Raw genomic sequence first — 14,410 nt, forward strand, 5'->3', positions numbered from 1 at the left:
ACCTGAGTGAATCCCACCTCCAGCACTTTTAGTGCCTCCAGCCTGTGCCTCAGTTTATAAAGACACAACACCTCCCTCCTAGGACTGCTGTGAAAATTAGACTGAATTTAATCTCAAAATACTGCCTGGCACAGGGAAGGTGCTTAATACATAGAGGCAGTAATGTGCACAGTAATGTGTACAGCTTTGAACAAAGGTGGTAACAGGAAATCCTTGGACTGGAAAAGAAATTGGATAGCTGTTATCTTCCTGCCTCAGGGGAAAGCTGACTCCTATCTAGAAAACAAGTAAAGGTTCTGAATCTGCCTTTCAACTACTCAAGTTTGAGAGCCTGCTAGGGACCAAGCACTGTCTGTCCTAGGTACCCGGGCTAGTGGGTTAACAAGCAGACATCGTCCGTTCTATTGTGGGAGTGTTTGGTAATTCACAGTTATTCAGTTTACACCTAGCTTGAACCTCCCAGTGATTCTCCGAGGGGCTGTATCATGTGGCAAAAGATCATGGGACCAGACCATGGCCTCTGGGTTTTACTTTGAGTGCAGTTATTTCTTTGTTGCCTTCCTAAAACTGGGGGGGGGGGGGGGAGGAAAAGATTTGAGCAGACTTGCCTGTGTATAGCTTTCTGAGATACTATAGTTATGTATACACAGGGCCTGAGCTATTCACATCCTTGAAGATGTTAATGTTATATTCATTCATTTAAAACATTTCATTAAACTTACTTGAAGTAGAATACATTACAGAAAAGCAGATACTGTAAACATGCAGTTCCATAAATTAACAACTTCTCAGTTGGTATAAGGGGTAAGGGTGTACTCATTTTTAATCCTCAGAGCACCCATCAGCCAGCCATAAGACATTCAGGGTTTCCTGAATGAACGTGACAGAGGAGGCTGTGCCGGTCGTGAAATCGCACAGGTAGGTTAAAGCAGCATTGGCTTCATTTGAGTCCAGTTCTTGTTCTAAGCTCTTGCCTGTCACAAGGCTGTTACAGGCTCATCTCCAAGGCCTTGATAGTATGGAATCCTATTAATTGCTCCTGTTATTAAGGAAGGAGATTGCAAGTTTAAATGAAAGGGGGGGAAACTCATCAAAAATGACTTAATGACTTTCTGCCCTGCAACCTCTGGTAACAGAGCCTTACTAACTGGAAAATAAGGCACTTCGTCACATCTCTGGCTAAAGGATCTAGGAACACATTGGACCTTGTATACACTTTAATATTGTCTTTTTTTTTTTAAGATTTATTTATGAGAAAGAGTGTGCATACAATATGGGGGAGGGGCAGAGGGAGAGAGAGAATCCCAGGCTGACTCCCAGCTGAGCGTGAAGTCCGGATGCAGGGCTCAATCCCATAACCCTGAGATCATGACCTGAACCGAAATCACAAGTTGGACTCTCAACCAACTGAGCCACCCAGACGCCCCATTGCCTTTATTTTTTTCAACTAACATTTATTCAATATTTATGTACTAAGACTAACAAAATCAGTCAAGATGTGCTCCTTGCTTGGCTCTCCCACTGGAATAGTAGAGCCTAGACAATGGTTTAACGAAGAGAGATGGCCATATTCTTGAAGAATATAAACTCTCCACCAGTGAGAGTCTAGATTCTAAATCCAAAATACTGCTTGTTCCTGGTCCCAAGAGCATGTAAAAAACTTCTCCAGAGGCACCTGGGTGGCACAGTCGTGTTAGGTGCCCAACTCTTGGTTTTGGCTCAGGTTGTGATCTCAGGGTCATGAGACCAAGCCCCACATCGGGCCCTGAGCTCAGCATGAAGTCTGCTTGAGATTCTCTCTCCCTCTGCCCCTCCCGCTCGTGCGCTCTCTAAAATAAATCAATCTTAAAAACACACATACACAACTTCTCCAAAGCTCCCTGCACATTAGTAAGTGTTCTTTGAACTGTGAGATATAGCAGAGACACCTCCTCTCTTTCTCCTCTTTGCAAGCTTTTTATCAGATGTATGGGACTTGCTGAGAGCTGGCCCCTAGTGATTTGGACCACAGGAGATGTGAAGATGGCTGCCTGTCTCCTCAGAAGGAATTTGGCTTGAGTTCTTATTGCTCAAAACCCCGGCTTGTGTTGGGCTAGGGTGATGGGAGGAGAGCCACTGCCACTCTGTTCTACACTGTGAAAGCAGTGTCACTTGACCTGAGAAACAAGTATCCAAGACCTCTTCAAGGGCTTAATCAGCACTCAAAAGCTATAGGGTAGAGCTCTCTCAAGTGCAGATCCTGGACCTCTGCAGCACAAATCACCCAAGGTATTTGGTAGGAATGAACATTCCCACCTCTTCCTTGACCTACTGAATCAGACACCTCATGGAGGAGGAAGACAAAAATCTGAGTTGAAAACAAGATCTCGAATGACTGACGCACATGTTCTATGCCTTCTAACAGCTTTCACTCTGAACGCCCGTAAAGGCAGCCACTGGGGATCAAGATCTGTCTTCAGTTCACCAAGCACCATGCGCCGCCCACCAGGAAGCTTTGGGCTTGATTAAACTAACAGTATCCAGAGGACAGGAATCATGTTTGCTCTTCACTGATGTTCATCATTCGTGTCACACAACAAATGCAAAATGTCATATTATAACCAGAGCCAGGCTAGAAGTCACGAGGAGTAAATAGGCCACCTTGTTGTGTCTAATTGGCCTTCTTAGATCTCAGCCATCTTCATAACCTCTCAAGAACTCTTTCATAGGGGAAAAACTGCAAAATGTGCTGTTTACCTGTAAGTACCAAATCCAGTGAGGTAGTTCTCCCAGACCAGAATGGTACCATCTCCTAAATCCTACTGGGACTATCAGGAGAGGGTGTTAAGTGTCTGAGGTTACGGCCACAGAGAACACTTAAAATCCAGCAAAAATCACTGGGTAGGAATCATTACTCACTTGGACAGGAGAAACTGAGATCACAGTTACCTGGCAGAGCACGGCATTTAAGTATGCTAATGTTGGGGGGCATGGGGAGGGATAGCACACATGAATTATCTGCCCAACTGTATGGTGAGCAGATTGCAAACCACAGGCCAAGCACCTGGGCACGGGGCTTTAAATTCTAGACTACAGCCATTCCTGAGCTCTCTGGGATACCTGCTGGCAGGTGCACTGAGGATCTACACAGCAAGTGTGCTTGGTAACACAATCTAACTGGGGAGTGGATAAAGTGCATTTATTTTCTTTTAGATGTGTTTTCCTTTAAAAAAAAAAAAAAAAAAGGAAAAAAGCCTCCTTTCCGGCACCCAATGTCCACTGGGCTTGGGGGGTGGAGCCAGGGCCAGCCCCCTAGGAGAAGGTGTAGGAGTAGAAGGCAATGGCATTGGCAGAGTAGTCCATGGGGAGGAGGTGCCCGATGTGCCTGGCCCCGAGGCTGGCCCCACCCAGGGCAGAGGAGTGTCGCAGCTTCATCAGGGTGAAGCTGGAGAAGGAGTTCTGGGCCTGCAGCTCTCGGCCCTGGGTCAGCGCCAGAAGGAAACCTGAAGGGAAAGAGGGCAGAGGGCGGAGGTGAGAGTAGACCAGCACCCTGTGGTCGAGACCAGGAGAAGGTGGGACAAAGACAGGGAGGGAAAGGAGAGGCCCAAGCCCTGAGGCATTCCTGTGCAGGTCTTGCCAACTCCCTAACAGGAAGGGCACCAGGACATGAGCCCAGAAAGGGCTGTGGGGTACTGGAGCCTGCAGCCACTGGGCACCCAATGCCGGGACCTCCAAGGAAGCAGTGGGGCCTCCAACTACTTCAGGATGTCTAATGAAAGCACACAGCTACCTGAACCAACGCTGCAAGGGCAAAGAAGACACCTTTTCTCCTTCTGGCTGCAACTGTGTTGACTAGAGATGTCACCACATGCAGGTGAGAAGCTCTCATTTCAACGGAGTTCTTTCTCCAATTTTTAAGAAGTGGTGCATAGCTAATAAATTCTTGAAAAAGAATATCTTTTTAAGAGTTCAAGGAAGCTGAGTGAGACACAGTAAAAGGGCTCCCTGGCAGACTGAAGGCAGAGGGCTGTGGCCTGTCTAGGCCTCAGGGCCCAGGTCCCAAGTCTTCCCCGGGGCAGGCAGCTTTCCCGGGTACCCCCCCTCCACCGCCCACCCCAGACTCACCTTCCCTCAGCAGCTCCCAGCTCTTCCACACAGAGCCCACACACAGGATGGGGAGGCCCATCTCCCCCTGGAACAAGACCTGGCGGAGAGCAGAAGTGGACACTGGGGGCGACCAAACCTCTCCAGCGCTGAAGTGGGTACTTTCTTAAGACCAGCCCACCCGATCCCTGTTACTCTCCCTCTAGCCAAGGTAGATTGAAGAAAAGGGAGAATCATAAAGCCAAGGGAGAGAACGGAAAGGAAAAAGGGTGAAGCAACAATACAGAGGAAGGAAAGAGAAGGGAGGGAAGTGGACGGAAACATGTACCACGTTAAAGCAATTTACTCTATATAAATACAGGCTGCGGGCCAGCCACAGAGGGGAGGCACTGGACCCAAGAACTTTTCTGTGTTAGAGACTTTATACAGAGTTTTTCTCACACCCTAAGTTCATTTAAAACTGTGCCCCCTTTACAGAGTTTGATGGGAGAGTCTCATCCCTGAGGGGAAAGAGCCAAATCTGGCCCAGCAGCATCCAGGTTTCCTTTCCCACCTCGACTCACCGGGTCAATCTCAGGCAACACTGCCACCACGTGTCTGCCCAGCATCTCCCCAGCCTTCCTGAAGATAAACCGGGAGAGGGCATCTCCCTGCTGGGCACCTGCGGGGGGGGGGGGGGGGGTAGTTGGTGAGTACCTAAGGAGCTGCCTGTCCTCTGCTGCAGGGTAGAAACAGGAGGAGCACCTATAGCTAGGAAAGGTCCAAATTAGGAATGGATGCCCACCTCAAGCCCCCAAAGCGGTCTCTCATCCTTACTGCCCCACTCCCACCAGGTACTCCTGGCCGAGGAGGGATGTCCTGTGCCGAGACGGCTCACTCCAGGCACAGGAGAGCGGCCGTCCCCACTAGAGAAGCACAGTGGCATCTGGTCTGTACTCCAGCTTACACGGGGTGACCGAGTCTGTTCCTGAAGGTCTCCCACCTCTGGGGACCCTACTTGAGCAGCTGGCGGGTGCTCCTGCCCCACCCCCCAACCAACAGTCGGCTGTCGGTCCGCCCCTCCCTAGCTCTGCTCTGAAAGGGCCTCAGTCCAGCAAGAGCTAAGAGGGGCCTCCAAACGAAGGGAGTATGAACCTTATAGTGGAGAAACAGCACTGTGCAGACAAGCAAGCCCTACGGTTTAGCTTCTCCTGACCCCCAACCCACCACGCCGAACCTCTCTATGATCTCCTAGCTCTTCGGGTATCATTAGTTTGTTTTTTTATCTTTTTTAATTACAGATTTGCCCAAAGGACAATTGCTTCAGAAATTTCTCAGAAACAGACATACAGCCCGCACGAGCCACGACAACTGTCAAGAAGAGAAACATAGATAATATGAAGCAATTGTCAATACAACTCACATGTCCTTCTGGCCCCTGCCCAAGGCCTACCAGTACCAAGGTACAAAGAACTGAAGTCACTTGGTCAAAGGGAAATTAGCTTCCAGTTCCCATATGAACCCCACTCCATCCCCCAATTAGGGAAGTCTTTGGGGGAACAAAACCAAATAAAACCCTGCCCTCCCCCCCGCCCCGTACCTTCTGCAATTTTCTGGCAAAACCCAGCAAACTGGCATTTATCAAAGTCCCTATACAGGTGGGTGAGGATTCCTAGCCGATCGGGCACCTGAGAGACAGAAAGTGCAGTCATCAGAAGCAAAGGAAAATGTGCAGTCTGCCCACCCAAGTTGATCTTCCTGATGTCTCTGTTTGAAAAGCTGGAATAATGTTTGTTTTTTTAAGTTCTAGAGAACACAAGGATTTGAGATTTCTCATTTGAGGGAAGTTCTTCGTTTTCCCCACATGGATTCCATCACTCCTTACAGATTAGCTTGGATACACACAGCACAGAGCACAGATCTGTATGCACCAAAGTGTATTCTGCAGTTCTTTGAGGTGCTCCTGAAAAGATTTCTTTGGCAAAAAGAATCTAAGGACTACTGCACATTGCAGCTCTCAGGGTCACAGTGCGAACTAGCAAATTAAAGGCCCTGTGTAAATTTATTTCAGAAATCTATTCATTTCTCCCAAACTCCTCTGACCATAGAAGTTCCTTCTCTCACCCTAACAAACGGCCTCTGCAGGAACTGAGGGATGGGCGCTTCCCCAGAGTACACACTAAAATGGGAGAAGGGGGGCTACAATGTGAGCACCTACAGCCATACAGTAAGCATGTTCCGCACACGATCTCATTTAATCCTTGTAGTGACTTTGTGAGAATGACTAAAGGCTAAAAGAGGGCGTGGCAGACCTACTAGCGGGGTTTAGAACCAATCTGTTGGGTCAGGGTAGCTTAATTGCACCTTCCACAGCAGCCGCTATCGAAAGTGATTTCTCTTCCTGGTCCCTCCCTCTTCCTTACCTTGGCCCTGGCCAGAGTTTCTCTGTAATCAATTAATCCCTGAACCTTGAAAATACAGGTCCTACCTTCCAGCATCTCTAATCTCCTTCCTTGAGCCCGTCCCCAGCTCTTATCAGTGGCTCCCATGCAGAGAGGTCTATCGAATAGACTTATCTTCCTTCTCTCCCCTTTTACCTCGGGTTCAGCTAAAAACAGCTGCTTCCTAGTCCACGACAAATAAGCATGGCCCAGACAGAGGACAACCCTGGGTAGGAGGTTATACCTCCCCCAAGAACTCTCCCTGCCCACCTCTTTTTTTTTTTTTAATTAAAAGATTTTATTTATTTATTTCAGACAGAGAGAGAGAGAGAGCACGAACGGGGGAAAGGGGCAGAGAGAGAAGCAGGCTTCCCGCGGAGCAGGGAGCCCGATGCAGGGGCTCGATCCCAGAACCCTGGGATCATGACCTGAGCCAAAGGCAGACACTTATCCAACTGAGCCACCCAGGCGCCCACTGTGCCCACCTCTGTCACAGGCTCTCCTCCCTGACCCATGCAGGCCAGAAGCAGCTCACTGACACACCTGTTCAACCTTCCCCTGCTGTCTCTGTCTGAGTACACCACCTCCTGATCTCACCCCGCACTTCTCACTCCAGCCTGAAATGGCATCTACTGTCATCTCCCAGCAGGGCCTAGCTGCCCAAGAATGAATTCTAGCTAACCACCTGTCCCCAGCCTGCCCACTCCTCACGCCTGACATCCTCTTGGTATGTATCACCCCCATCATGAATCCTATCCTCACCTGGAACTTCTCCATCCTCCAGCTCTGACCCACAGTCACCCTGCCTTCCCTTCGGCTCACTCAGTTCTTCTCCTACATTCACTCCTGCTCAGTATCCCACCGCCCCATCCCAGGTGGGCACGTTTACCAGAGGCAGGGGAAGTACCTGGAAGTAGCTGAACATCGCCTGTTTGATGTAGCCAATGTCATGAGGAGCCGCCTCTAGGTTGTCGATAGAGTCGAACACTGTTTTCACTGCTCGGTGTGCGATCCAGTAGGCTGTGGAGGGCAGAGGGGGCTAAGAAGATGGGGTAGTCTCCCTGAGTTCACAGGTTAATGACCAGCTTCAGTATTACAGCAAATTAGGTGCCCCGATTTCGACTGCATCTGACAACCCACAGAGGGAAAGCTAGGGGCGAGACAAGAGGTGAGGCTGGGTCATGCCAGCTCCTACCTACAAATAAAGACAAGGTCAGTCAGACCACTGTGGTCACTGCCATGAGCTGGCCCCCAAGGCCCCTATGAAAAGGTGTACCTGCTACCTATAAAGAGGTCACGCAGGAGGAGTTTCTATACCCCTTTCCTATTAGCAGACCGGCATCTACGGCCGTAACCTTCACAGTGTCAGTTCCTCCCCAAGGACTCCAAAAGTCAACACAGGTGGGCAACAACTATTACGCCGAGGCGTGAGTCTGAAGCTGGATCCGAATCACTGCTGCAGAGACCGAGGGCAGCCACTAGTCCGCCATCAGCACCTCTGTGTTCTCTAAGCCATTATCCTGGACACAGAGCAACTTTTCAGGAGCTGTCCCCAGAGAGCCCCAAGGGGTTGGTGGCCAAGGGCAGGGGAGAGGAAGATGGGGAGCGGCAGGAAGGGAAGGGTCCAGGGCCCTAAGCCTCAGAGCCAGGCCCAGCTGCCATGAACTCACCTGAGCCCTCGTCCCCCATCATGTGGCCCCAGCCGCCACAGCCACTCTCAGAGCCGTCGGGGTTGATGAGCCTGCAGTTGGAACCTGTCCCAGAGATGAGCACGATCCCACCTGGGGAAAGGGCACGGGAGGCTCAGTGTGGCCAAGGCCCTGCACGGAGCACACAGCTTCTGACTGAGTAAAGAGGACAGAAACCAGCCCCGGGATCACCACCCAGTCTTGTAGAGAAAACTGAGCCCAGCTAGTTTCCCGCCTGAAAGTGGAGGGCCTGCGTCTCAAAGAAGCTCCAATCTACACAGAGCCCTTCTCTGGGAGACGAAGAGGAACACGAGCCTGCCTCCTTGCCCAGCTAAGTGACTACCTGCCTTACTGCGTACCTATTATGAGCCAGGGATTGTGCTAGACCCTGTTCACACAGTGATACTCGTTCAACATCCTAAACCACCTTTGTGACTACGGCTGCCTCCATTTTATAGAGGAGGGAATTGAAACTCAAGAGTTCCGTAACTTCTCCAAGACGGTACTGCTGACAAAATAGGAGTGGAGATTCAAATGCCAATCGCAGGATACGAAGGCCTTTTACACTAGCACAGAGCTCTACCCGTCTTCTTAGCCCTCAGCTGCTCTCCCAGGCAGCCTCCTCACCGCATGGCCTCTGCAGTGGAGGCTCAGGTCTGACCGAGATACCGTTCTGCCCTCGCACCTTCTGTCTGGTCCTTGCTCTGGCAGGGACTTAAGCCAATAAAAAGAGCAGGGAGAAGGGGGCGGGGTATGCTGGGGGCTGCCTTCCAGATATTTCGAGACAAGTTCTGCCAGCTGTAACTAAGGGGCTTTCCCAAGAAAACCAGTTCTCAACCTCACCCCACCCTCCTCCTCCTCACCATCCTGTGTTGCTGTGGCGATGGAGCCCGCGGCGTCGGTGGTGATTAAGTAGCTTTCACTCAGGTGGGGAAATCGGTCCCTCAGCAACTCCGTCAGGATCTTCAGTGCGTCCTCCTGCACCCCACCGCTCAGGGACAGGCCCTAGGCCGCGTGGGATGTGAGCGAGCGGACAGGGCCCCAGACCCAGCTCCTTTCTCCACCCCTTCCCCCCACACCTGGGCATAGCCTGCTTATCCAGCCCCAGTCCTCCTTCCGCACCACCCAATGACCCACCAGGAGGCTGCCGGCTGCGAGAAGAACCTGGTCTGGGTTTGGAGGGTGGGAGGGTCAGCAGTGCCCTCAACGGAAAAGTCAGGCAGAAGAGCAAGCGGAGGAGGTGGGCTTGGTGTGGAATACAGGGGGCTTCCCTGTGCCTGCAGAACCTCTCACTGAGGCTCCGGCCAGGGGTAGTCGGAGCTACAGCAGCTTGAGAGAAACGTCTGAGCGGAGACTCACAGCTGACGTTTAACAAGTGCTTATAGGTCAGGCTCTACGCTACGCACTTTGGGATGTACCACGTCATTATTCTTTCCCAACAATTGAGGTAGCTACCGTTACTTGCATTTCCCAAATGAGACAGAGGCTTGGAGGAGTTAAGTAGCCTGCTAAGGGTCTCGCAGATGTTGAGTGACAAAACTGGGATTCAAACCAGGGTCTCAATGGCTCTCCAAAGCCCTGGGCTCTTCCCATCCTTGTGGCTTGTAGGTGACAACTGAAGCCATTAGAATCGGTGAGAATATATGTTTCTAGACCAGAGACTAAGCCCCGAAGGCCTTTTACTCTGCAGTCATCAGACTCCTCTAGTCAAAATGGCTGTGTTTCTGCACCTTAATTCCCAGGCTCTACCCCAGACTCACCAAGCTTCGTAGAGGGACCAGAGGATCCACCCCTGCTTCCAGCTTGGCCCTGTTCACCATCTCGTTGATCCTCTCCACACACTTGTCTGTCCCGATTAGCTGGCCCCAATCAAGGGAAGGAGGAGTTACACAGGCTTGCATGACCTGTGTTGCCCCAATAGGCTGCTATACTCGGCCCCAGCCACCATCTTAATGGGAGTTACAGAGAATAAAACCACAACCAAACCCACTGGTCCCTCAGTGGGGTCTTTACCCAGTGGTTTGTGCTGAGTCCATCTGCTTCTGCCAGGATCTGCCCATCCTCTGAGAGTAAAAGGACCTTGGACCGTGAGCCTCCCCTACAGAACACAAGGGGGCACTCAGCCTTGCTCAGACAAACCTGCAGGGACAGCTAAGCTTGTGCAGTCCTTGTCACAAGCAGAGCCCAGGGCCATGGTGACAGCTCTGGCAAACCCAATTCCCATTCCCAAGCCCACTTCTGCGGTCTGGTTTGATGCGCTACCGGACTGAAATGTTGCTACTGCTCAGCTTCCCTCGGGGATGTCCGACTTACCTTGCAAGACCCTACTTCTCTATCACCTAGCCCTTGAAACCCCTGACGCGAGGCCTACTGCCACAGCTCCATTAGTTAAACCACATCAGTGCCCCCACAACTCGGAAAGATTCTGGTAGGAGTGTTTGTTTTTCCGTCTGCCTCTCACTGCACTACAAGCTCCCGATCCTTTATCCATCCTCATGCCTGGCACAGGCCAACACTCAGTAAATGTGACTAAAGGGAGTGGCACATGTCTCTGCTTCTTTCACAATAGCTAAAGGCTGCCTTTCAAGACCCAGCTCCAGCTACCAAGTTCTTCAAGACACCCCTGGGAGAAACACTGACCAGAGGGCAGACAGAGTTTATACCTACTTAAGCAACCAAATGGTGAAATGCTTATTAGTGGGGGAAATGGTAGTTTGGAGGGAGGTCTGTGGTGTGTGATGTATGTTTCTTCATTGATCAGAACTCTTGGGAATATCAAAAGAGGACACTAAAGACCTGCTGATCAAACTCAAAGATGACAAGAAGTTTCAAGGGGTAGTTAATGCACGAGGCAACAGATTCAATGTCCGTAAGCTTCTCTTGACAACCTAGAAAAATAGGTCATATCTTACACATGAATATAACAGGGACGAGCGCAAGCTCCTGTACTGATTTTTAAAAAGTGCAACAGACACAGGACGGGGGAGATCAACCTTAACAAAAGAAAAAAGACATGGGGGTCTGTGAGTCAGCGCGGCACACAAGTAATCCCAATCTCAGATTCAAAAGTAAGTGCCTGGGCTGTGACAAAAGCCACCCTCTCTTATGTCCAGATGTGACACAGAATGACAGAGGGTTCGATCTGGAATGCTGACAAGAACGGGGGTGTCCAGGCATCAGGACAGGCTAGCACTTTGGCTGGCAGCTATTCTAGCTACCAGATCCTCTCTGGCAAAGGTCTTTGTCCCCGGCTTCCACCACACTCCCACTCCCCACCCCGAGTCCAGCAACTTCACACCCGACACCTGTTCAGCTGAACTCTTTCCGGGATCCGGAATGAGGAAGAGGAGCTTCTAGATCTAGCGGGGGACGGTGGAGTGGGTCGTTCGTGGGAGAGAGCGGTGTGGTTCCGCCGTGAAACATAAAAGACCCCCCGCCCCGGCTGTGGCCATGCACACGCAGTCCCCGCAAGCGCTAGGGCACTGCCGCGCGTGCACATACCCCTCCTCCGCAAGACCCTGCAGCTCAGAAGCCCAAAGTGGCCGGCCCCTAAGGTGGGAGGTCACCAGCCTGCCAACCTGGCCATAGGCTTCCTTCCTTTCGCCCTCCTGCCGCTTCCAAGCCGCCCCTCCCGGGTTCCCTCCGCTGAGCCACACTTACCCCTCCACACCCCCGTACAGTGAGGCCATGGCCGTGCTGCCGCCGCCGCAGATCCCGCACTTTGCTTTTCTCCCGCCCGCTCGGCACCGCCCCCCCCCCCGGTCACGCGAACGCCCGCGCCGTCCAGCTGACTCGCGACAGCGTGTGCGCGGGGCGGGGCGCCGCTAGCTCCAGGCCCCGGCTGGGCGAGACTCCCGGGCTGGGCGAGCGCGGTCCTCAGGGGCTCCTGCGGACTCCGGCCGGACGCCTCTCCACCTCCTGGACCCTGCCTCCGGAGACGGATACCGGAGCCCAAGCGGAGCAGCCAGAAAGGGGTGTCGGCTCCCACCCACTGGCCAAGTTCCTGCCCTGCCCACACCCCCCAGCGCCCGGAAGTGGCTGACAGCCCCGCCCCCCGCGTGCGCACTGCTCATGAGCCACGTAGACTGAGGGTGACCGGCGCGGAGAGGCGCCCCCGGGCAGTCCGGTGCAAGGGTATTGGGGGGGCACCTTAAAAATGAGGCTGTGCCGGCCGCCTGGGCGGCTCCATAGGTTAAGCGTCTGCCTTCGCCTCAGGTCATGCTCCCCGGGTTCCTTGCTCGGTGGGGAGCTAGCTTCTCCCTCTCCCTCCCGCTTCTCCTGCTTGTGCTCTCTCTGTCAAATAAATAAAATCTTCAAAAAAAAAATTAGACTGCCCAACCCAGCAGCTGCCTGGCCATAGCAAAAGTCATACTTCTGTGTACACAAACACCACGCAGACTTCGCGCTGCACTTGTGCCGAGCATGGGTAATCAGCAGTAACTAGAATTGGGCGGGGAAAGGAGAAAAGCCCTGGAGGCTGTACTTGCAACCAGAGAAGGGGGCGGTCAGCTTTTAGCACCCGCTCAGTTCAATTCTTTGTGCGGGGTGTCCGCGGGGACATAGACTAGAAACCTTTTGTTGCCCTCCAGCCACCATCCCACTCTGCTTACTTCCACGGGATTGGGAAAAGGGAAAGGGAGCGAGAAGGGGGGTAAATACTAGCCAGGGTCCGGAACCAGGCGGGGGCTCCTGTGAGCCTCCGTGGGTTGCTCCAGGCTGTTCCGGGCCCGCGGTGGGGCAGCTTGTCAGGCCAGGAGTGAGGTCAGCTGCCCTTGGCATCTCTTCAGGAACTTCAGCCTTAGGGACGAGTCCTTCACAGGGCAGTTCTCAAACTGGCCTGGTCCCTGCTCTGCCCGCTCCCCATCCCTGGAGGTACCTTCTGTCTTATTTTAGAGACACCCTGCACTAGTAGCTTCTTTCCCTGATAGCCAGTTGGGTCTGGTTATGTTTTGGTGTGAACCTTTGGCATATATGTGCTCTTCTAGACTGGAAGAGAGGAGTCATTATCACATGACTTACTTATTTGGGACGCTGAAACACTACAATGTAACCCTCAAGAGTAGTTGAAAAGTAAATCACTACAGTCATAGAAAATATCAGAGAGAGAGGCAGGATTTTTTTTTTTTTAATGCCCACCTGTGTCATTTACATCTGCAGAACATCTGAGCTGGAAGGTGCTTAATCCAACACACGTTTTTAGAATAATGGAACTCATAGATTCTGGTGGGCTTAAACTGGGCAGGATTTTTAGACGATTGTAGGTGGATTTTGAAAGGACTGTGCCTTTTTGCATACTAGGGCAGTGAGCCCTGGGACCTGTATGTATGATAGTTTCCCTTTGTACTGCTTGTTTAGAAAAGGAAGCAAAAGAGGAAGTGCCCAGATTCAAAGACAAGGACTGAGTGCACCATTTACTAGCTTTACTAGCCGAAGACCTTGGGTGAATTATACACAGTCGCTGCTGCGGCTGCTTCTCATCTACAAAATGGAAACGATAAACGTCCACCTACCCAGACTAACACAAGATTTAAATATCATAAGAATTTTGGAAACCTTAAAGTACTACACAGATTGTAACTAATTTTTACTTACGTTACTAAAGACCGTGTGCTGTCCAGCGCAGTAGCCACATGGGACTACTGAACACGTGAAATGTGGCTAGCACACTTGAGATTGTAAAATACAGGATTGCAAACTAAGGTAACAGAGCAGCCTTGAAAACTCCCTGAATGGACAAAATCAGTCTAGTCATATACACAAGGCTTAATTTAGCTTCTTTTGCAAGACTAACTTGACCTGGGTTATTTGCCACTTAGGCCTCTAGAAATCATAAGCACAACTTGAACTGCTTCCCAAGGTTCATTAGAGGTAACCACTGACCAATTCCCTATCATTTAAGAAAATTTTAATACTGTAACTGTACAGGCTGCTTTTAGGCAAACAGGCTTGAGCAATGGTATGAAGGGCCCACAGCGACCACTTGGCTGAATACAGACAGGCTGACCGTAGGCCCTAACTGACCAATGAGCTACTTAAAACCAGGCACAGTTACCAAAAAGGGGAGAATTCCATATGTTGCCATACCTCTTCACCTTCCCTCTTTAAAAACAGCCCCAACTCACTGCCTCATTGCAGACAGCCTCTCCTCTGCTGTCCTGCTGCCGCTCCCTTGCGGTGTATTCAATATCTGCCACGGGTGAATTCCTTCACGTCCCTCCC

The 14,410-nt window shown here is 51.4% G+C and overlaps 1 protein-coding gene across 2 annotated transcripts; it reads right to left on the reverse strand.

Annotated features, from left to right (window-relative positions):
• Positions 1–1,806: 1,806 nt before the first annotated feature.
• On the reverse strand, positions 1,807–12,211 carry NAGK (N-acetylglucosamine kinase). 2 transcript variants are annotated; one of them, XM_032410750.1, is made up of 10 exons: positions 11,852–12,211; positions 10,205–10,289; positions 9,952–10,050; positions 9,055–9,196; positions 8,174–8,284; positions 7,411–7,523; positions 5,663–5,750; positions 4,647–4,744; positions 4,105–4,183; positions 1,807–3,482 (listed from the first exon to the last, which is right to left on the reverse strand). In XM_032410750.1, the coding sequence occupies exons 1-10, from the start codon at positions 11,878–11,880 to the stop codon at positions 3,292–3,294; spliced, it is 1,035 nt and encodes a 344-aa protein (XP_032266641.1). In that variant the 5' UTR covers positions 11,881–12,211; the 3' UTR covers positions 1,807–3,291. The 2 variants fall into 2 exon arrangements, with proteins under 2 accessions (XP_032266641.1, XP_032266642.1); XM_032410751.1 differs by lacking the exon at positions 10,205–10,289.
• Between the last annotated feature and the right edge of the window lie 2,199 nt (positions 12,212–14,410).

The sequence above is a fragment of the Phoca vitulina genome, unplaced genomic scaffold (genome assembly GCF_004348235.1).
Source record: "Phoca vitulina isolate PV1807 unplaced genomic scaffold, GSC_HSeal_1.0 scaffold12, whole genome shotgun sequence".
Lineage (NCBI taxonomy): Eukaryota > Metazoa > Chordata > Mammalia > Carnivora > Phocidae > Phoca > Phoca vitulina.

Bases quoted from the DNA above. Each gene is read 5' to 3' on its own strand.
- NAGK (XM_032410750.1), bottom strand. From the start codon at position 11,880: ATGGCCTCACTGTACGGGGGTGTGGAGGG. The intron at 9,197-9,951 runs GTGAGTCTGGGG...CACGCGGCCTAG, and splicing joins TGGTCCCTCTACGAAGCTTG to GGCCTGTCCCTGAGCGGTGG. The intron at 3,483-4,104 runs GTGAGTCTGGGG...CTTTCCCTTCAG, and splicing joins CTGGGAGCTGCTGAGGGAAG to GTTTCCTTCTGGCGCTGACC.